This window comes from Hypomesus nipponensis, chromosome 22, assembly GCF_054491055.1.
Source record: "Hypomesus nipponensis isolate SF chromosome 22, ASM5449105v1, whole genome shotgun sequence".
NCBI lineage: Eukaryota > Metazoa > Chordata > Actinopteri > Osmeriformes > Osmeridae > Hypomesus > Hypomesus nipponensis.
Window position 1 is genome coordinate 2,564,314 of NC_140382.1, and position 23,826 is coordinate 2,588,139.

General features: G+C 39.0%; 2 protein-coding genes across 21 annotated transcripts in view; one reads left to right on the forward strand and one right to left on the reverse strand.

Annotated features, from left to right (window-relative positions):
• Positions 1-2,596, forward strand: part of naa25 (N-alpha-acetyltransferase 25, NatB auxiliary subunit) — a 40,574-nt gene extending 37,978 nt beyond the window's left edge. For 4 of the 6 annotated variants that reach the window (XM_084686557.1, XM_084686560.1, XM_084686559.1 and 1 more), the window contains 5 exons: positions 40-105; positions 209-306; positions 421-531; positions 716-844; positions 946-2,596. In XM_084686557.1, the coding sequence (XP_084542683.1) occupies positions 40-105; positions 209-306; positions 421-531; positions 716-844; positions 946-1,068 (527 nt within the window). In that variant the 3' untranslated portion in view covers positions 1,069-2,596. The remainder of the gene's footprint in view (positions 1-39; positions 106-208; positions 307-420; positions 532-715; positions 845-945) is intronic. The other 2 variants (XR_014740892.1, XM_084686558.1) reach the window with 2 other exon arrangements.
• Positions 1-23,826, reverse strand: part of golga2 (golgin A2) — a 142,188-nt gene that overhangs the window by 20,029 nt on the left and 98,333 nt on the right. For 10 of the 15 annotated variants that reach the window (XM_084686548.1, XM_084686547.1, XM_084686545.1 and 7 more), the window contains 3 exons: positions 14,514-14,620; positions 14,207-14,399; positions 9,352-11,418 (listed from right to left, as the gene is read on the reverse strand). In XM_084686548.1, the coding sequence (XP_084542674.1) occupies positions 11,135-11,418; positions 14,207-14,399; positions 14,514-14,620 (584 nt within the window). In that variant the 3' untranslated portion in view covers positions 9,352-11,134. Of the gene's footprint in view, positions 1-9,351; positions 11,419-14,206; positions 14,400-14,513; positions 14,621-14,666; positions 14,898-23,826 lie in introns of those variants that run through there. The other 5 variants (XM_084686543.1, XM_084686544.1, XM_084686546.1 and 2 more) reach the window with 5 other exon arrangements.

A 23,826-nucleotide genomic window follows, 5' to 3' on the forward strand; every position in this document is an offset into this window, starting at 1 on the left:
TAGTTAAATGCTTGCTTTATTCCAATTTTTTCCACTCAGACGACTCCTCAGAACTGCAGACCCAGATCTGTAACAGTTTCAAATCATTAGTTGCACAGCTCCAAGGTAAGAGACCACTGGTGTTCCCGTCAGCAGCCAGAGAAACGGTTGTTAATGGGAATTAATATACACCCCCCCTCCCTTCCCCGCGCTTCTCGTGTCTCTACAGAAATCTTAAATAAGAGCAAAGGAGATTTATTGGAAATGAAGGACAATCGGTTAAAAACCAAGCCCTCCTTACTAGAAAACCTTGTCTTCTTTGTTGAGGTGAGACTTTCACTAACACATGACAGATGCATCTAATTTGCAATTCTAAAATGTTTGTTTTCCAAAACCATTGAGTTAGCCCTAATCTCTTATGGTTGCATCCCTGTCTTTCAGACGATGTGCTTGACCCTTTGGGTAGCCAGTTACTGTGCCAATATCCTTCGACCACTGAAATCCAACCTTCAAAAGAAGAAAAAGAAGAAAAAGGACACAAACACAGCCCTGGTGCATTGTCATCTCTTCTATTTATAATTTAATCCACTTACACTATTTGTTTTCATTTACTTTTCTAAAGCCCTTATGCACTGCTCCAGTAAACTAAACTTACAGACTTAGCAGAAAATTGGGTGGGCATAATGTGCTGTCAAGTAAGAAACTTCTAGTCCAACCTGTTATCTGTCCCCTCCAGCCTGCAGTGGTATGTGGGTTCCAGGAGTTGTCAGGAAGCTTGCAGAGCCTCCTTTTCCAAGCCCTGGAGTACATCAGAGGGCAGGAAACCAACCTGACGTCCCTCAAACTGGCCAGTCTAACTGTAGAGGTAAGTGTGTGTGTGTGTGTGTGTGTGTGTGTTTGTTTGGGGAGGGCGACAACTAGAAATCTATCCATCTATCCTCATTCTTTGACTTTGATGTTGTCCAGGACGATGGGACTTTCATTAAGGCTGCTATGGACAAGGTGCTGAACAGTTACTTGCGCTCGCTGCAAGAGCTGGGAGATCTACTAAAGAAGAGAGCAGAAACTATAAAAAGCCTCAAGATCTGAACGCTATTGACCACCATCACCCTAAAAATGATGACATCAGAAAGACTCACAACCATCATACTGTAAATCTAAAAAACATAGGCACCCATTTTTCCTGATCCTTGTCCCTTTAAACACCCTGTTATTCTTTCCTCTCTATCTCCCCCCCCATATATCCCTGCTGGGATACTGATTCTGTTGTTTGGATTTTCTCTCACATGTACATGTACAAACACCCACCCTGAGACTCACCGCTCTCCCAACACAAAAACATTGGAACTACATGGGATAATGAATAATTCAATTATGAGTGGACAAAAGATCATAGCTGCTCTACAAAGTTAAAGCGCTGAAATCCATAGGAAAATAAGTAAACTATTAATACATTATTGTACATAGTCTGCAGATGAAATACAACAATAACTTGACTGAACAAGAATAAAAGGACAAGCCACTACACTTTTGTCTGTCCAACTTCTGCTGACCTGGGCAGGGTGTTGCATTTATATTTATTTTTTACTGAAGCTTCCCAACTAACCTTTCAACACCTGACACTTGGCAAACACACACATTTTAGACCCACCCTGTCACCTGGTGGCTGTGAAACTTGTCTTCAGATTTTTTCTTTTGTGTTTTTCTTTTTGATACTGTTAGAATCCCCTTAAAGTCATTTATTTCAAATTACAATACTCTTTTCATCATTTCTAAAGACAAATGCTGGCAATGGTGTTTGTACCTCGACAGAAATGATTTTTATAGTGAGCAATCAGGTTAGCCAGTTACCCAGCACAGATATGTTAAGAACCTTTTTAGACTGGGATCAGCTTCAATGGATGGATTTTATCAGCGATTAAATGCCAACATTACTTTTCACTTTAATTAGGCTGCTACATTTTTATTTAAAGTCGGTAAGAACTTAAGTGTGCTGCATTGATGTCCATCAACAGTGGATTTCTCTGTATGTAGAACACTGGTCAGTACTCTCTTGTGCTATTTTACCAGGTGTTAGTTGCCACAAGCCAAACCTGTGTGTATATATATATAAAAAATTGTACACCAAAAACGTAATGTTGTTGCTATGACATTTGTAACCTGATTAGGGTTTTTATAGACACACAAATTGGCAAAGTTATACAGATTATGGATCCTGACAGGAAACTTGAGAAGGGAGAGTAGCAATTTTCACATTCTCCAGGGCGCACTGAACATGGCCCATTATGGATGCATTTTACCTTCTTTTAATGAAGTAACTGTATACTGATTTTTTTCATGTTATTTTTTTTATTTGTCATGGAAAAAAGAGATGGTGAATTCTTACCTGCAAACAGACACAAATGCCTGTGCTCAAATTTGAAGAAGCCAAGGGATTGAAGGAAGCCCCATCTAGAGGATGACTGGACTGACAGTAGGTCATAGTGTGGAGAAGTTGTTGACAATCTGTAGTGATATCCCACCCTGTATACCTTTTCTTTCTTTTATTAGAAAATGGAAAACAAAAACACTGGAATATTGTGGAGTTAAAAAATAAAAAAAAATAAGTAAATTAAAATGTACGTTTTGTGACTATTTTGACTGGGTAGGAATTTCCGAGCTGTGGTCAGAAGATTATTGGTGCTTGTCGTGTCGCAAACCTAAGGTGAAGGAAGCTGTCAAGCTGAACGTACCTGGGGTCAAGTAACTTAAGCTTTTTAAAACCTTGCTTTTTACCAATACCTTGGCGCAAACCCTAACCCGATCATGAAAAAGTAGCCCTGGTCCAGCATGTAAAATATTGACAATTGTTTTCCGGAATGAGCGAGCTTAAAGAGAAGGATTAAATTTATATAGCACAGCTTGACTCTGGGCTGAGGTGCAAATGGAGCTGGGCCTGGCTAAAGATCGAGGTCAAAAGATCAAGGTGTATAAATGTGTCACCTTTTTTAGCCCTTCAGAGTTTGCAGGTATGACAAGAAAACTGTAAAATTGGGGTACAAGCCGCGGTTTTAATTCCGAAAAATACGGTAGAAAAGATGTGTAGGTTGAAGAAGTATTTACGAAATAACAGAGAATTTCAATTGTGATCTGAGAAATATAGGTAGCCTATCAAAGCCACTGAGAAGAACTGTGTCCACCAGCTGCATTATGGGCACTGCACTACCCTCATCTATAATTCTAGAAATCACTGACGTCATCATGGGCACTGTGCATTAGTTATTTTATAATAATGGAAACCTCAAATTGTTTTATCCCACCCATACCATGGTCACTTGCTGAAAATGATTTGATTACATGTCCATGAAAATAGGAGCAACGGCGAACGAGGAGTTAAAAAAGTATGTTTTTATGACAAATCGAATTGGCCGACACAGGACAATGTGATATATTTTGACTTGGTATGCCACGTAGAATCAGAAGAGACAAACCTTGTGATTTATGACAAATCTGTTCAGACGTTATGATGCAAGAAATCCGATGCGCTGGCAAGATGTAGCATCATTATATCTACAAAGCACAATAAATCTGACTGAGTATAAATTCCCTGAGAATGAAACATTATCGTGACCATTATGATTATACTTTACTAGACAGCTACTGTGGCATACCTGGCTTCACTAAACAGATAAACCAGTATCATGACATGCTTGATGATTGTGGCTGGATTCAAACCTACGACCTTGCATTTCAAAGGAGCCCGTCTTATCCCAATGAGCCATTCTCAGTGCTGGGAATTGCTGTGTACGGTTACTGTATACAAAAAGTAAGCCGTTTCTCCTGTGGCAAGCATGGTCAGATTTGGCCAAAGTTTAAACAGCTGCAATTCAGTCCCATTTTGACATCTCAAGGTGATTGTGGTCTTTAGATAATCAGTGCCAAATCTGGTGAATATTGGATACATTGGAGGGTATATTGGATACACAGTAGAGAAAAAAGTTGTATTCATTCATTCAAAATGGCGGCCTCATCAATTCGTCTGGTATCACAAGTGGTATCATGCGTCAGACACGGGATCTCCTAAGATGTGAGACATGAGAATCACTTAAATACGGCAAACAAATCAACAGTTATTGGTCAAAACACAATTTTGTCCTATTGTAGCGGCCCCTAGAGCTCAAATGACACTACCTTTTTCGGACCTCTTAATAATAGGGCGGACAAAATGGTGGACAATCTATATGAGTGGGTATGACAGCATGGAGTGCGTTGAACTTCTCGTCTCGATCCAGGGAATCCAATGACACCTCATTTTGGAAAATGCGTCATATGGTTCAAAGGTAACGTGTGTAACCACACCTTCAACTTTGACCCATGGGTGGCGCTACAGGGTTTGAATGGGAGACATGAAACTTGGAGAAATTGATAAGGGGACTGGCCCCAAAGAGTGTGTCAAATTTCACAACTTCTGACCATGCGGTTCTAGGGGCTGCCATAGACTCCCATGGCAGAAGATGTGTAATAATAATAAATATAGCTGCAAGCAGCAATGCGGGTTCCTCCGCAAAATGGCAAAATATTAAACATGTACGCTGTAGAAGATCGAGACCTGGACAACAAGAGAGCAAAACGACTTCAAGTTTGGCCAACAAAAATAGGCTGAACAGGGATTTGAACTCATGAGCATAAGGTAACAAGTCAGTCTCTCTGGCCTCTCTGCTACACACCAACTGCTGAGATTTTATAATTAGTAAGGGCTGAGTATTAACATTTCATAGGATTTTGAAACTCTTCTTGAGTTGATCTCTTTCCAGACTCTCAGTCACTGCACAACTAGCAAGTCATATGGGCAACTGGGCTAGGGCAGCGCTCATATTCAGCTTCTTGCAAGAATAGCCTGTGACGGTAAAGCAGCCGACTGTCTGGTCCCATTAAACTACACAACATACAAAATCAGGATGACCAACAAGATTATATTAACTAACCAATATCAAACTGAACAAACACAACTGAAATACCTCACACGGCTTTTGTAACCAAACTATTTTCCACAAGTCTTTACGTTTTTTTGACATGCCGCACTGCAGGCTGGGTACCCAAGGGTGCTGACGCTGATTATCTAGCTGTGCTCCGACTGCGTGATACGAGTATTCGTTTTTGGTCAGCTTTGGGACAAAGGTTAAGAAACGGTTGACATTTCAAGGTGAAATTGCATGAAATTGCGCATGGTATTTCAGAAGGATGTCTGCCTGTTTGACTAAACAAGAAATCAAAATTATGACTGGCCAAAAGATAATGGCTGGATTCCAATCTACTACCTTATACTTTACAGGTCACCATCCCAGCCCATTGAGCTATTGTCAGTGTTGAACAGTGTCATGTTCAGTAACTGTATTAAAAAGTAATCTGTTTCTCCTGTGGTAAGCATTGTTATATTCAGCCAGTTGGAACTGCTTGTACATTTCCTATAAAATGGGACGACTGGGTTGCTGTTGTAAAGAATAACTTACTTATAGTTTAAAAGGTTGTTTGGAGTGCCATAACTCGTCATTGAAGGGAATTTCAAATCGTGCCTTGCATCAGTGGGGATAAGGGTGTCCTGGCTTAGGTTACTAAAATGAATTTGTGCGACAGACAAGGGATCCACCTGAACAATCAATTTACTTCATTAGAGATAACGCTAATGGTTATCTCTACCATGCGTAGACTACAAGTAGCTAGCTACTGTGGTGAACCTGGCTTGTTTTGCAGTGGTTTACACAGTCTCGCTAAACAGATGATTGGAGTGTTGTGATGGGCTCAAATAAACACGCATTGCTATGTTTTACAACCGGAGGATTGATCGGAAGACTACAAACCGTTTTGTCAGAATAAAAAATAATAAACTATGCCTCTAACTGGTTTTGAACCTACAACCCTTTGCTTACCAGCGCAACATCTCAGCCAATTGAGCCATTCCCAGGCATGGAATACATAAAGTTCAATAACTGGATAATAAAAAAAGCTGTTTCTCCAATGGCGAGCATTGTCAGATTCTGTCCATGTTCAAACAGCTGTAATTCAGTCATATTTTGACATATAAAGGTGAAACTTTGCATGGTACTTCAGAGGCATGTCACCTTAAAGTCTATTAGGTTTGAACCATCCTTCAAAAATACATTTGATTTAGTGACACAAACATATTTAGGCAATGTGGACATTTACATAAATACACCCCTTTCAGCCATGTCGTACTTGATTCAATTTCTTTAAGTAACATTTTTAAATACGTCAATGATACATATATGTACAACATTTCAAGTCAATTAGACCTTTGGTTCAAGAGAAGAGGAATTCTTAAGGTTTTCCAAAATTATCGCTGTACAGGAAAATCGATCATGGCAGACCTTATGGGTCCTTGAGGCTTTTTTGTTCCTCATGAGAAATGAGGCATGCACACCAAGTTTCAGAAGAATTGGAGCCATGGTATGGAAATGCCACAACTTTGAAAATTTGACTTTTGGGCGTGGCCTGTGGCGCCCCCTATGGTCCAATGTGGCCCATATTTGGTGTGGGGGTACCTACTTGGATGTAGTATCAATGTGCCAAATTAGAAAATTTATGACAAGGGACTTTTGGAGATATTGGGGCGCAAGGAGAAGAAAAATAATAATAAGAATACTAACCAAAACAATAGGTTTCCTCCTACCGGAGAAACCCTAATAATAGGTAAAGGTAGAAACAATTACGGTGGCTTTGCAGCTTCACAGCTTGGACACCAATTATCGGCCATTGTTGGCTGCAGCCTGGAGTAGATAGTAGTCTAGCGAGTTGAATAGCAAATGGCCTGTGATGATCGCTACATGAAACTGACACAGTAAGTTCACAAAATTGATATTATCCAAATAGGTTAAAAGAAATGTTGAAGTCATTTATTGTAATTAGCTAGATGTTCGCTTGTTAAAAGTGTTGTACTGAATTGTAAATGGATGCTTTGACACTGGAAATGCCACACGTGGCTATATTTATTTATATTATTTTTCAATAATAATAAAACACAACATGGTTAATATAATAAATACTCAACATTCAACACATCTGTTAATAACCAATTGTTACAGTTGTAAAGGAAAACCAAAGGTGCACCAAAAAGTGAGTTTACTTTGCTCAATAGGTTTGATTAAGGAGAGGGGGAGACTTTTAAATTATATTTATATCCCATCAGGAACTTGACTGTTGGAAGCCATGTTTCTCTGAACAACCTTCAATCTTCATAGGGCATTCACATGTGCCCGCTTGGCTTTCATGCTCTCATAGCATAAAATCAAATTGTGTGAGCGTTGACAGTTGGCAACTAAGTGCAGCTAACCTAGATTTGTTAGCGTCCAGAGGCCTGTTCCATAAAGCGAGTTTACCGAATAAGCCAGACTTATGTCAGTTAGTCGGTCTCATTTCTTGTTCATTCGGTTCCATAAAGCTAGCTCAATGTAGTTCGAACTCAGTTACTATGGCAATTTAGGCTACGAAACTAGTCTGGTCAGGGTCAGACTAACTGTCAGGCTTAGCGTGACTTGGTGCTTAACCAGACGTCCCTAACACTGAGCCAACGGGAAGACGATGATTTACCACGTATATTCTCATTTTCTTATTCTCATCTGTTCAACATTGATAGAAAATCAACGTAAATAGCCTACATAGGCTACAACATTTAGCCTAATGCATTAAACAATGATGAACAATGCATTGATAGGCTATGCACCATAGCCGTTAAATGTATGGATGTTAGTTTGTGATTTCAAATGTTTAGGCATCAGGCATAGACCTACATCTCAATCTAAATTATCTGAGTATAATTATCATAGCAATATAATTGTTAACAGTAGCCTACAATTGCAAAACAAACCTAAATCCGCCCCCCATTTCCCCGACACAAAACCCATGTTAAAAAGTTAACACTAGGCTACTGGATAATGTTTTAATTAATAGTTGGCTATTTATTTTAAACAATGTCAAAAAAGTAAATTTACATTAGTTTAGAGGGTATTTTTTAATCAACGAAGGTTTACGTTCATGACGTCAATCACGGCGTGTCATTTTACTTGTCATTGTACACGATTTAAAGGGGACGTTCTTTCTGAAAGAAGTCATGTGGCCGTGTGCATTGCTTTTGCCGTAGTGGATTGTATGATCCATGTTTTACCTCTCGGGCTGTTAAAAAATAGGGTGCACGCGCAATTAGCTTGCCTACGTAAATCTGACTTGAATTAGTAGGACTGCGTGAGCTGAAATTGGCCTTTATGGAACCGCTTAAGTCCCGCTTGACTAATTAAACTTATTCAAGTCTGGTTTAGGACTTTAAGTCTAGCTTTTTTGAGCGGCCTTTATGGAATAGGCCCCTGGTTTGCATTGTCTGTTTGACAACAAACAGATGAAAGGGTGGTGATGGCAAAGATGGTACTAGCCAGATACATTTTTGTTTAAATCTTTGTAATCATACAAAAATATACAGCACTGGGATGATCAGAAACATAAATAATATGGACTATGTATTCTATGTTTAGGCTGCTAGCAATATGGTAAACTGCACGCATTCATATGGCAGAATGAATATACATAATGTGTTACAGTTACACTATGTACAAATATTTTACATAGAGAAACACCTTTTAGATGACTTTCACCAACCAGTTTGCTCAAAATGCACACAAAAAAAACATTTGTAGTGTGGAAAATATACAATTTGAGCGTGATTTTGGGTGGGCTAAAAAAGTGTAGGCTATTATAGGCTACATTCATCAATAGTTCACGCTGCAGCAAATGCAGAATGACATCCGAGATACCAAGTTACATCAGAAAAGCTCATTCGTAGCTATACTTGCCATTAGCCAGCCCTTTCTTTCAAACCAACTTATACAAAACATAATTGTGTAATTTGGAAGTTTGGACGGTGTGTCCCAAATCGCTTTACTGAGAAAGACAATAATCCACCTCAATCAAAATGTCACTAATGCCAGCCATGTCAACAATCATGTTGCCCACTTTATCACACACAGTAGCCACTAGCAGCTGACTACTGTCTATATGTCTGCTGACATTGGTCAAAAAGTCAACGGCCTTTGTGGGCTGAATTTATTCTGTCCAAACGGGCAATAAATCAAGAGGGCGTGCCAGACACCGGTCACTCACAAGTCCCCACTCTTGTACTCTAGCATCCCCAGCTGTCATTGGTCAAAAGTCAGTGGCCTTAATACATTTATCCCAAACCTGTCACACACACTGTGAAGATGAATGGAGGCTGATGCATTTGGGCTAATAAAATATTTGAACAACATTTTAATTTAATTTTGATCTCATCTCTCAAAAAAAGGTTTAATTTGGAATTCATATTTTCAAAGGAAAAACGAAACAAATATGTATACAAGAAAATCAGGAATTTAATTACAGTGTTGAACATTCAATTTCAATAGAAACAACAAATCCAGTAACTTTTGGGGCTTAGGGTATAATTGTTGCTGCATCACTGTTGACCAGGTAAACACACACATTTCTACACAACTGCATATCTTATGTACCCTTCAACTAAGATGTCATACAAATAACCATGATCATGACAACTCTCAGTGATGTAGTAAAAAATTAAATAAAAAATCAATTTTAGTGGTGATCACATCTTAATTGAGATCTTCCATACATGGGTTCAACTGTAATGCTAAATGGATGCATCAAAAAAAACATTAATGAATACTTTGCTAAGAATATTTCCAGAACTGTAGGGTGTTATAGTAACTAATAACTATTGAACATTGGCCCACTCTTGTCTGAAGACTCCCTGATGCAGTATATTATTAGAATTAATACATCTCTCTCAGTTAATATTTACATGCATGCATACTTGTCATTTGTGCACTCTTCCCCCACACAGTTTAGTTTAATCTCTTTAGTCTTGATACAAACGGAAACCTCAGCCTGAATAGGCAGCAGTATATAAAGCCTATAAAATCACATGGTTTCGCTTTGACCATAGAGCGGCTTTACTATAGGAAAACTACAGTCCAGCCATAGGGTACAGCGGTGATCTTCAAAAGCTTTCTACAGTACATCTCAACTTCCTCTAGTCCTTGTAAGCATTTCAAAGGATCCATGATATGAAGAAAGGGAAACAACCAAAAAAGCAGAAAAGAAGGATTGAGATGATGACCCTGCCTTGATGTCACTCATCCCTGAGTGCACTGACACAAAATATGGACAGTATGCATAGATGCATATCGTGACAAGTGGGATAAAGGCCTACCTAGCTCATTCAGATACATAAATAAAAGCTAGGTTCTACAGTATAGATCCAGATCTTCAGTGTTTACTTCTTTGAAAGAGGATGGATAGAAAAGATAGTTGTAGGTTAGGACCATTTAAATAATTGTCTTCTTTCATGACATTATTAAACTGTGCTTAAACCAAAAAACGAATCTTTCTCCAAATACTAGAGTTTAGAATGTTTTCATAACACCTTTCTGACTTTTCCAAGACTTCTATTATACGCCTACTGAGGATAAAGATCCTTCTACCCTGGGACTCCAACCCACCTCTAGTCCAACTGCTGTACATGCTGCCCCCTCCCACACAGCAATCCCGGGCATAATAATAGTCTTTGCAGACACTCCCATCCACCATTCAATCTCACAAGAATGCAGTGAAACGGATCTGCTACATTCAAACCTTTTGCTCTTGGCAGGAAAAGCATGTGGGTCTGATAAATAAATAAAAACTGCCACAGTGAGTACAAACTACGAGTACAAATAAGAACAAACCGCATTTGCCGCTGATTTGTCTACAAAAGTCTACAGAGACATTTTATTGCATCTAGGATTTATCATGGAGGTTGTAAATGTACTGGGGTTCTGGAGGACAAAGAATGGAAGAGGACATGAATTAGGAAAAGGTGGAAATATCATTTATAAATTCTCAAATAAGAATATGATAGATAGAAAGTCAATCTCTCCAAAATACAGAGTAAAAAACAAACAACCCACACACAAACGTGTGTCTCTTGACTGACTGGGGAAGAGGAAAGATGCTGACAAAATTGAGTATCAAGTCAAAAACACAACTGTCTTCACTAACTCTGTACCTGTGAGGATTCATAGGACACATACCACCTCTTCAACATCACCTCTTTCCTACCAGTGCCATCAGCAGGGACTTAGATGACAAGGATCTTGACCTCATCCTGCTCGTCGGGCCTGTAAAAGAAGGGGATGCAGGGGTTGGCCCCTAAGAAAGGGGTTGAGCGAGTGGGCCCCTGGGGGTTTCGGATCTCCTGCAGGAGCTTCAAGATCTGGCAGGCTGTAACATCCTCCCCCAGCAGGTGAGGGGGCTTGGGCGCAATCAACTCCACTGAGGGGACTTGGGTCTGGGTGAGGCTAATGCTGAACCCTGGAGCAGGATACGAGGCGGGATCAATGACAGTGCAGTGCTCCATTGCTTCTGAGAAAGGTGGAGGTTTTCCAGGTAATGAGAGAAATGGAAAAATGTTAATTTATTTTGTATGGGTTCTGAGATAGGCTGTGTATATGCAAGCTTTTCATGTCTGAAAAGCATTGCTTAGCAAAAGCCGGTAGCACATTTTCATTTTCTGTAGACTTTCATCCAACTGCATAATGTCATTTTACATGGATGTCAAAACAAACAGTTAGCCAAGTTAACTTATCAACGAGACGGTCAGAACAACTTTAAATTTCACAGCTATATGTGATTAGCAGAATGAAATACATGTGCGCTGACCCAAAGAAAACAAAATTAGTGATTTTTCATAGTCATCATTATGACACCCTCTGGTGAAAAGAGGCTGTAATTTCTAAATGTTTACAGATTGTAAAAATGCTGATTGTAAGCTTTCAAAAATGTATCATATATTGAAATCTGAAAATAGTTGAATAAGATACGCATAGCTGAATGTTGGTAAACTTGGAATGCTGTGGCAGAGAAATCCCCCTTGAAAGATTCTAGACTTTTTCACGCATTCAGACAGGTTGTTATTGTTTTTGTGTTAATCATTAGAAGCGCAGAGTGCCGGTCATTTCACTGTAGTAAAAAAAAAAATATATATATATCTTTGCACTCAAAGTCCAGGCTCCTGCTTTGACTTATCCTAGATATGTGTTCTATCACCGAGTAAATTTATGATTTTTTAAATCAAAAAAGCTAGTTTAAAGCAATTTTCCTCTGGTTGCGCATTTGGCCATTTTTTCCCTGCCTTTCAAGGCTGCGATTCACAGATGTCTTGCGTATACTTTGAGTAAAGTATATTTAACCACAAGTTAAAGCCAGGGTAAGCAATATGGTTGAAAATATTTTTTTGTAATATCTGCCAAAAGTAACTTTATAGCAACCAATATATCTAAAGGTTTGACGGTAATATGAAACAATTCTGGCATCTGTGGGTGTTGCAATACTGTAATAAACACAATCAATCGTGAAGGGGTACCCTGACTAGTTTTGTGATTGGACAGGCTACTTATCAACCTACCTGCGTGCACTCTGCCCCTCCACTCAATGCTCGTTACTGCTTTGATATTTTGGTTTGAATCGTGTCAAACAGAAGCTAAAATAGCTAGCATTGCAAAACTTGCCTAACCCAGCTTTAAACACATACTATTGATGATGATATTGATATGTCAATTAATGATTTGAGATGAAAGCATGAACTGTTGTATTCCACAAGCAGATGTTTTTTCTATCTAGCTCGTTGTAAAGGATATAATTCAAGTACCTAGCGGTTGCTATGTTGCGTAGCTAGTCATATTATAACAAACACATTAATGCAGACATCCAGTCTAAATGGATAGATGTGCATAGTTTTTTTAAGACCCTGCGGGAACTCTGGTAGGTGATTTTTATGAACACCATTTGGTCTGCGTTATCAACTCAATAGGCTACATCCTTTACCCATACATGGTCAGTGTTGGGGGTAACGCGTTACTGTGTTCAGATTACATTTGTCTGTAACGCAGTAATGTAACGCATTACTGTTGATAACTTCAGTAATTGCATTACAGTTAATAATATATATTTTTTATTTCGTTACTTGCATTACTGCGATCTGCATATCGGGAGGAGAAAGAAACAAGTATTTGCGTAACACTCATCATTTGACTTAATCCCAGAGTTCAAGAAGAAACCCAAGAATGGCAGAGTCACTTAGGACGTCTTTTGAGGGATGGAGGTATGCACATTATTTCATATTAGTTGCGCGAACTAACAAAAATGTAACTGTACAATGTACATTGTGCCCAGGACAAAAACACCTCTCCAAAGCCGCGAACACAACCTCTAATCATCTCGCAACTCCCCTCACTGTCTCACGACCCCCACTTTGAGAACCACTGGTATAGTTAATCAATTATTGTTCCCATTCTCCATAAGCTGCCTGTATAAAGTGTGAAAAAGGTCAAAGTCTTTCAAGGGGATTTTCTTCAATAGTTGATTTCAGGAATCTAACATTCAAGTAAGCATTTCTACTTAAAGATCCTGTAAAGCAAATTCCATGATTTGCTTCTCAGTACATAACATACATGTGAAATGAGTTCCTGAAAGCATGTGCAAAGCGCGAAAACTTTGTTGCACTGAAATGTGGAGTTGGACCATTGAACAGTTTCTCTTCCGCTTTCAGCTCAGGTTTTGTAGAGGCGGAGCCAAAACACGACCGATCTACGTCATAGCGACCTATCTACGTCAGATCACAGACGGTTGCATTCTGTTACTCAGCTGGTACGATGAAAAGACAAAGTAATTTATACATAAAACACTTAGACTGCAGGTAGGTCTGTTCTGATACATGCAATTGATTTAGCTAGTGTTGCTGCTGTTGCTAAATTCAATGAATTTGAGGGGGCGGAGATTCATCTAATTCAGGCGACATGCCCCCCCAGTCTCAAGCAGAAAAGACTGCATACTTGTCTTGTGTTTTTTTCCCATTCGAATTTGGATGGGTAGTTCACAACTGTGGTGTGATGAACTTAACTCATTTTAAATTCCACTTTACAGGACCTTTAAAATATGTTTTAATTACAATGGATGATACTTTATTTTACATACATAATTTATTATCTGCACTTTCATAAAAAATGACCATCACCGACATGCAGAACCAAATGCAAGTGTGTTCAACTTGCAATTCTTTCAGACAAGGGGGAAATTCCATTAAATAAATCCATGACAATATTACTGCTGTTGCAAGTGGAAGTTGCAAGATAGTATGTGCTAATGTATGTACCTGGCCTGTTCACAGAGTTCAGCTCCATGTGGCTCTGAGCAAAGGGATCCTCTTTTGCCTCTTCTCCACCAGGCAGTGGGTTGGGGTTGGCTTTGGCACTGAAGTCTGTTATGGTGGCTAAGTAGCGACTGTACCACTCGTTCCTCTCCCCCACCAGACGCATCACCAGGTCCTGCAGCTCCAACAACTTGGCCTGCAGTGGCAGTGCAAAATTTGAATGTTATGTCTGTGGTTGAGCAGGTTAGCAATGGATACCATTCAGCTCCCTTTTCTTTAAAAGAGGTGCTTGTGTGTATTGGAACCATACTTTCATCTCCTCTTTGTCTTGGGCAAGGATGCTGATGCACTGCTCCTTTTCGATGTGTTTCTGCTTCATGATGGCTCTCTGGTTCTGGTACAAGGCTATGTACTCCCCTATTCACACACACACACACACACACACACACAAATTCATTTGGAAACGTGAGAGTGTGAGATTAGGAGTACTAAGAATTTTGTAACATTTTCAACATGAATACTGTATTTTAACCATTACAGGAACAAACTATTCCCTCTTATTGCAGGTAGATGAGCCATGCCACAGCCAACCAACAGATGACAGGACAACAGTCTTCATCATGTGTTGGTTATAGGGGTGGAACAGTACACTGAAGTCACGGTTTGGTTCCTACATTACGGTTCGGTACGAGTTCTGTACAACGGAGGGAAAAGCAAAACAAACCAGGTTCCTCTACGGGCGCATTGAAGATTACATGTAAATTCCGATTAAGTCAGTGATTTTTTTGGCCCTATTTGTATGTGTATCTAAAGGCTGGTTAAGCACTGTAGGGAGGAGAAGTTGGACAGTTTTTCTCGTTACAGTGATTGGCGCACCTGGGTGATGGCGTTGGATATTTTTTGTCATTTAACACACTCTCTTATCCAGATGCGTTATATGCGTTAGCATGTTAGATGTATTTCCACTCACATACCCCACAACTGCTGAACAACGCCGACACACAGTGCTCGTCTTATCCACCACTCTCTCATCTGTACTACTGTAATTGAATGGGAAACCAAAGTTTTCCCAAACTTGCAATCTTATAGAGGCCGGCGGGTCCTCCAACTCTTGTGGGTCTGCTGGTGCACATGTCATGCACTAACCTACATGAGAATATGATAAGTGTTTGCAGTGGACGTATAGCCCCCCCCCCCCTCTGAAATGAACGAATGACTCGAAAAAAGATTTGTTCATTTTACTGAACGAGATTCAAAGAACCGACTGTTTGCCTATATTGTTGAAGTGTTTCTGCTGAACCAATTTTGGTTCTTAACCTCATTCATCACGTAAAAAGAAAGAGAAGTTAAAACAGATCAGCGCTAGCTTTAGGTATGAACACAGCGTGCTGGTAACATGGTTGGTGTCATTGATATTTTCAAAGATATCCACCCATTTGTATACTAATCAAAGAAATACCTATAACATATATATATATATATATAAATATTTATATAGTCCTTCGATTAAACCCCGCCCTCAAATAAACACTGCACCAAAAACGAACATCGTGAAAATAAACACTGCACCAAAAAATTCTGAAAACGGTTATTTAATTGGTTAAATTAAAACACTATTTATTACACAAGTAAATCACAAGTGTACTATAATTCCTTCAAAGCACTGGCAGACACGAGTGGCTTTCTTGCTACATGTTTATTTGAAGCTTCTCCAAATCCACCGTGAAAAATAAACCCTCACCCTAATGATCACCAAAGTAAAATACAGACACAAAACATGCCTCGTGCAGCTTTTTTATTTTTAAAGCCTAAGTGTAAGAATGTTTCGGCATGCTTCAATTTTACACTAAGCTACAATTCAATAAATTTCTCTTAGTAATCAAACGCGGCCCTCAAATAAACGCCACCCTCGAATAAACGCTGCACCAAAAATGATCATTGTGTAATAAACGCTGTGCCGTTGAATCGAAGAAATACAGTATATGACTGGTATCAAATGATAAAGTTAACTTGTGACAGTTCATTGCAGACTTCTATAAGGATGTTACATGGGAGTTAAACAATATATGGACACAATCTGTTTGGTGCAAAGATTGATCTCATAAGCTCTTTGGACACAATTATGTGCGTTACATTAAATTATTTATTGTAACAATTCACTTTTTAATTATTTAGGCACAAATCTTCCTCCATACTTTGTAGCAGCACTCATAGCAGGACTACTAGTGGTTAACTGGTCTAGGTCGCTACCTATTGACTTACAAGCCTTCCCACTAGATTCCCACTGGAATGGTATACTGAGGCATTTTAAATGTCTGAATAAAGAAATGGTTGTCGGTGTCAAAATGTTCATCTTGGTCCCGATTGCATCGCTTGTATCTGTGAAAATGTTCAGTTTGGCGGTTTAGGCATTATTTTGTTGTTTTTTGTGGAGAAAAGTAAAGCTAATGGTGGCTAACTAGCAACCACAGTCACAAACATCACTAACTTCATAAACCCATGTGTGATTACCAATAGTAGAACATTAGTTTAGCTCATTAACTTCTGGGAGATAGCTCGCTATCAAAAATAGCAAGACAGCTGCAAAGGCCAGGTGATAACATGTAGCTTGCTATATTTCCAGGCTTTGATATCAACACCCTGTATAATGATGAACATAAGTCCTGTGAAAATAACCTGTTATGGGTCCCATTGTAACTCAATGCCATTCCGAAGGATTTAAGCAGACAAGCAAGAGTTTTCCCTACTTACAGCGCGGATAGCCACCCACATCACATGACCCCCCTAGACATTGATATTGATACAATGATCACTTCTAGTAAACATATTATATTAGCCAAAAATACATTTCAAGCTTCTTTAATTTTTTGGCCAATATTTTTTAGTTCGCAGATGATAATGTTTGAATCACGATTCCAGCTAAAATACTGCCCGTGACAATGTTGTTAGAATCAGCTTGTTTCAAATGGGTTCTTTATTAATGAATGAATGAATACAATATGAGTAAATGCTTAAAGATATTAAGAAAATATATTAAAAACTTAAGGGGAAGTTTAAGTCATCGTCAGGACAATTTTTACACAAGTTGCCCATAGTTTTCAACTATGTGAGGCTGGCACATGTATGCTCTTTAAATGTATGCAAACTTAAATAATTTGGGTCCATACTTATTTATAATACACAGAAATATCAGTTGTAGAATTCAAGTAATAAAACGGACCCATCTGCTTGCCGCAAGCACACCTCACAATTTCCCCAGAAATGGTACCCTCTGTAGTTATTATTAAGGTTCCTCTGTCAGGGGAAAACTTAATGTAATTGTTAGTATTCTTAACATATTGGTAAATTTACACCTGTTGCACATTTAATGTGTCCTTAAATCAATGCCACATTGACCTATGGACTTTCTGTTCCATACACGATGATGAGGACACTAATGTTACCATGTGCGAAGGCAACTTCACATCTCCAAAAATGGTCAAATTTAAGGAAATATGTTTCGCTAACCCTAAAATAATTCTTTACACATCCTCTAGTAGTAAACCAATATTCCGATTCAATCACCAATTCATATGAAGACTCTTGTTGTTTAATAAACAACAACAAAAAATGGGTGAATGTAAGATGAAAATTAATGTGTGAATATTTGAAATATGCATGCTTGCCTATGCCAATGACCCTTGCATCTGCCAATGACAGTCTGCCTCCCTCTTACGTGCACGTGCTACAAATTCTAACTGACACATCCAGGCCTGACAGACACAAGCTTGGGGTCACACACACACACAGCCTCAGCTTTCTGGCAAGGCTGGCCTGACCAAGCCTTCACCCCTCGTTTCTTGGCTTTAAAGATCCCTTGACATGCTGTTTTTGAATGCTTTTATATAGACCTTACTGGTCCCCTAATACTGTATCTGAAGTCTCTTTCCCGAAATTCAGCCTTGGTGCAGAATTACAGGCACTAGGAGCAGTCCCACAATGAGCTTTCCTCAGTATGCGCTGTTTGTGTTTCTGTAGTTTTAAATTCTGTGTGGAAGAAAGAGGCGGGGCATTTCCGATTTGGTATCTCAATGGTAAAAAGTTTATACATTTGAGTACATTGGAACTATAGGCCATGGGTGGTCCTCGAGAGCCACTGTCCTGCATTTTTTAAATGTTTCCCTGCTTCAGCACAACTGATTCAAAGGGAACTGGGCACTATCCTCTCCCAGGACCTCAAGTCGGAACTGAACATCGGCTCCCTCATTAAGAAAGCACAACAGAGCAGAGCAGTTCGGCAGTTGAAGAAATTCAGCCTGCCAAAGACAATGATGGTGCACTTCTACTCAGCCATCATTGAGTCCATCCTCACCTCCTCCATCACCGTCTGGAACGCTGCTGCCACTGCCAAGGACAAGAGCAGGCTGCAGCGTATCATCCGCACTGCTGAGAAAGTGATTGGCTGCAATCTGCTTACTCTCGAGGACCTGCACACCTCGAAGGACCCTGAGGCGAGTGAGGAAGATTGTGGCCGACTCTTCTCACCCTGGACACTCCCTGTTTCAGTCACTCCCTGCGGCAGAAGGCTGCGGTCCATCAGGACCAATACCTCACTTCACAAAAAAGTTTCTTCCCTTCCGCTGTTGGCCTCTTCAACAAGGCCAAGGGTCCACACTGACTCTAATGACTTCCTGCTTGAAACACACTGCATTTTGCACTGCATTACAAAATTGTATCTTGAACATTTGTATTTTTTGTAATATTTGTATTTTTATATTGTAAATAACGGCAACTTATATTTTATTGTACATTTTATTTAATTCTAATTCCACTTAGTACTGCTACTTTATATACCCTTAGTATAGATAGTACACATATTTAAATTTTAGGTTCCTATATGTTAATTGTATGCACCTTCCTGCCAAAACAAATTCCTTGTCCGTGCAAACTTTCATGGCAAATAAATCCCATTCTGATTCTGATTCAATACAGTCCGCCATGTACGGTGAAAATTTGGGAAAACCTACAAAAAAGTCATCTTCACATAAACCATAGCACCAGTTGACTTGAAACTTGGTACAAATGTGTAGGAAACATGTTGTCCTATTGGTTATTTAGCAATAAGGAAACATGCATATAAATGTGTGAAATACATGTCTCTACCATGTAAATCAGGAGGAATCTGCCATTGCTGCTTGCAGCTATATTTAATCATTTTATACACCTGTAACGCAGAGCAAACAGACAAACACGGTACTACACACCCTTCTCCTACCCCTGACAAGAGATACAGGTTTCCATTTTATCTTCCAGGAGAAGCTTCAAAGCTTCTGGAGCCTAATTTCTCAAGCGTGCGTAGAAATTGTTCTCACGTGGCACTTTCATTATAGTGTACTGTACTATTAGAACTCAAGACTAACCCATAACTTCTCTGGTAAATTTTCTTAAATAAATCATTTTGTATCATACTCGTGATATCCCTCATGTTATTTGATATGCTCTACTTTCTTAGAATTCATTACTAAAGATGAGACTGATTATTACATATTAAACATAGGATTCCTTAATGTCCTAAAACCAATATTAAGGTGGTGTCCCATTATAACGGGATACTTTGTTATAAGTAAAGTATTTCTATCTTAAACGAGCAAACCCCACCACACACCGTTACTCATCCCTCAGTTTTAGCACTAGGTTACCATGAAAGGTGTAAAAATGTAGATAACTGAGAAAGGTACAGTTAGCGCTGGCATATTTGTCTGTAAAACGCCTTTTCAGCCTGTGTTTCTTTCTCGTTATCTGAGTCGATTGTGAAGATAGAATATCTATCAAATACTTAGCATTTCTCTGTTTCCGTTTCACATTGATCTCTGCTGCACCCTGCATCAGTGACAAAACCTTTTTTTATGCAAACACCTGACCAGAGCATATGTGGCCCTACAGACCACATCACAAAGTTTTCACGTACAAAAGGATGGCATTTTTACCCCATCAGGCCAAAATGTCTGAAAGCTGGTAACCATGCCTTATTGCTCATGGGGAAGTGGGAAAAAGTCTCAAGAACCCATAATGTCTGCAGCATGGATTTTTCTCTACTCTAAATTTGTGAAGAATTAAAACATACACACAATTTGTTAAAATAAGCAGTTTCTCTAATTGTCTTGAAATGGTTTGCAATGTTGAGGAAGAATCCACCATTGCTGCCTGCTATATGTATTATTATTATTCTCAGTTTCTCTGCCCTCAAAACTTAAATTAATTTTTACTAATTTGACAGATTGATACTACATGCCACTCATTACTCCTACATCAATAATGGTCTACATTGGTGCATAGGTGGCGCTATAGGATGCGCCCACATTTTCAATGTGTTGGCATTTCCACCCGATGGTCCAAAATTGTTGGAATTTGGTACACATGCCTCATTCCGCCATATTGGATTTTTCTGTACAGTCACAATTTTAGAAAATCTTAAGAAATCTTGCACTAGCATTTGTAGGATACATGCCTTTCTATAGGGTGATAAGGAATTAAATACAAAATGGCTGCATGGTATGCATTTATGTACATTTCAATATGGTCTCAATAGCCATGGAGAGGAAAACATATTTCCTTTTTGACCAATAGTTTTGAAACTTTGATAGACTTGAATATGACATGACATTGAACTATTCTGGAAAGTTTCACCTGTATATATCAATACATTACTAAATTAGAGCTGTGCAAACTTGAAAAAAATCAATACGCTGTTGACAGATCAGAAACAAAATCATGAAAAACAAAACTTACAATTACACAGTAGGGTCAGTGGCGTAATGGATAAGGTGCATGTATTCAAGTCAGAAGGTCGTAGGAACTTTTACCTATTTTTTTGTATTTAGCAATACTTATTTTATAAATATACCTTTAAACATGCATACAAGAGCAACCGACAACTGTTTCGACAACAAAATCAATGTCACATTAACCTTATGTACTTGTATGTGTAACACAATAAGAACACTATAGCATTGTAGCGGACACGCTCTTGGTTTCCAGCATGCCTTGCTGCAGCACAAAAAGGATAAGGTTGGGGGATTTATGTCGTTTGAGAAAGCATCGTTTAATTGTGTATTACTGAGGTTGTGTTTGTTTTGATTGTTGTGTTGTTGGTAGCTCTTAGCTTGGGTAATTTGGTTAGTCACTTTGGGTGTAAGAAAGCAAATTAAATGTCTAGAAGAATTGTTTGCTAAGACTTCTGAATGTTTCATGCTGTTGGTAAATTTTCAGGTACAGGTATGTCTCCACTGTGCTGGCTGCATTATAACTTAGTGCAGTGTTTCCCACATAATTTGATTCTATTTGTGGTGGTAGGCAAGGGCAGAGCCAGACCCTATAAACATTAGGGGCTTAGCCCAAACCTAGGTCCTAGCATTGTTTTGATGCAAGTGTAGATAGGCAGTTCAACAAGTAATGTGAGCACGTAAACATTACGTTGGACTCATATTGTTATATTTGGCAAATGTATTTCACTATTAATATTATTATGTTTACCTTGAATGTAAGTCGCTTGGAAGTCTCTTTAGATAAAAACGTCTCCTAAATGAACTAGAGAGGGTACAATTTCTGGGGAAATTGTAGGGTGTGCTTGCTTGCGTTGGTTGCAGGGGTCTGTATTTAAATTACATTTTTCAAATGATATTTCTGTATATTTTATATTAAAATGTATAGCCTACTTATTATTTATAAATATTTTTTTTCTGCTCATTTACAACTCAAAATACTAAGAGTGAAGAGTAGAATGAAATAGTTGTCTTCTCATTTCCCCTGCAAGAGGGAATGGTGATCAGCAACCTCATAGTTGAATCAAAACAAATACATTTGGCAGACCGGTGTAAAAATGTACCTAATCGCTATGACTTAAACGTCATTTTAAGTTTTTCCCTTCATGATATTTTCAGGCATTTAGCCTACTCATATTACTTTCATTCATTTTTCAATTAGGCTGTGGCAATGGAGTTCAGGTTAATAGTCACCAGTCAGATAGTTTCACCTATTGAAAGACTTTTGATTTAAGTAAGGGTAGTGTCGAACATGTGCCGCCGTTTGACTTCCTATATAGGCTACTGGAAACAGCTGTGGAGATGTTTTTTTAGCTACTAGAATAGGCTACAGTACAGTTTTGCAGTGAGCTATACTGGTTTGAAACCACAGGTAATGATCATTTCACCAACAAATCGTTTACTTGTAATGTAATGTCATAATAAATCCTACAACAAAAATGTAATTGTGAGGAATGTTTATTTTAACGATTGAAAACAGATGCATCATAGACCGCTGTAGTATGTGTTGCCCGGGCAACAGAGGCTAATGTCATGATGCTCATGCTTCAGTGAAATAGTAGACTACTGTTTCCGAAAGTAGGCAAGCACACCCCAATAAATGTAAATGTATCAGTTTTGACCACATTTCTGTGGAGAATTATCGATACTAAGGCCCAATCCCATGTCCCCCCTAAATCCTAAGCCCTTCAGACTTAACATCACCTAGTAAGTGATTGAGTGCAAGAGGCTGCAAGGGCTCAAAATGCTATAAATTGGAATAGGAGAGCACTTTGCTGCATTATTGGCAAAATAGTAATGTTGTCGGATCAAATCTAATGAAAGCATATTTGGAATTTATTATCAAAGGACAATTTACACACAGTTCTGTCCATATTAACCATCAGTGAGCTTCGTGTTTAAATTGACATGTTTACTTTTATTTCTAACTACAGTGCGGGAAAAATGTAGATTTGCCCACTGACAAGGAAATGATCAGTCTATCATTTTAATGGTATGTTTATTTGAACAGTGACACAAAATAACCCAAAAAATCCAGAAAAACACGTCAACATTTTTATAAATTGATTTGCATTTTTATGAATGAAATACGTATTTGACCCCTTTTCAATCAGAAAGATTTCTTCCTCCCAGGTGTCTTTTATACAAGTAACAAACTGGATTAGGAGCACTCTAAATCAATCAGATTAAAAACTCTCCACGATGGCCAAGACCAAAGAGCTGTCCAAGAATGTCAGGGACAAGATTGTAGACCTACAACAAGGCTGGAATAGGCTACAAGACCATCGCCAAGCACCTTAGTGAGGTGACAACAATTGGTGCGATTATTTGCAAATGGAAGATACATGATACAAGCTACACGGAAGACAAAGAACTGCCAATCTCCCTCGGTCTGGGGCTCCATGCAAGATCGCACCTTGTCGAGTTGCAATGATCTTGAGAATGGTGAGGCCCAGAACTACAAGGAGGATCTTGTCAGTGATCAAGGCAGCTGGGACCATGGTCACCAAGAAAACCATTGATAACATACTACGCTTCAAAGGACTGAAATCCTGCAGCCCCCTTGCAGTCCCCCTGCTCAAAAAAGCACATGTACAGGCCTGTCTGAAGCCAATGAACATCTGAATGATTCAGAATAGAACTGGGTGAAAGTGTTGTGGTCAGCTGAGACCAAAATCGAGCATCAACTCAACTCGCTGTGTTTGGAGGAGGAGGAATACTGCCTATGAACACCATCACCACCGTCAAACACAGAGTTGTAAACATTAAGATTTTGGGGTGTTTTTCTGTTAAGGGGACAGGACAACTTCACCACATCAAAGG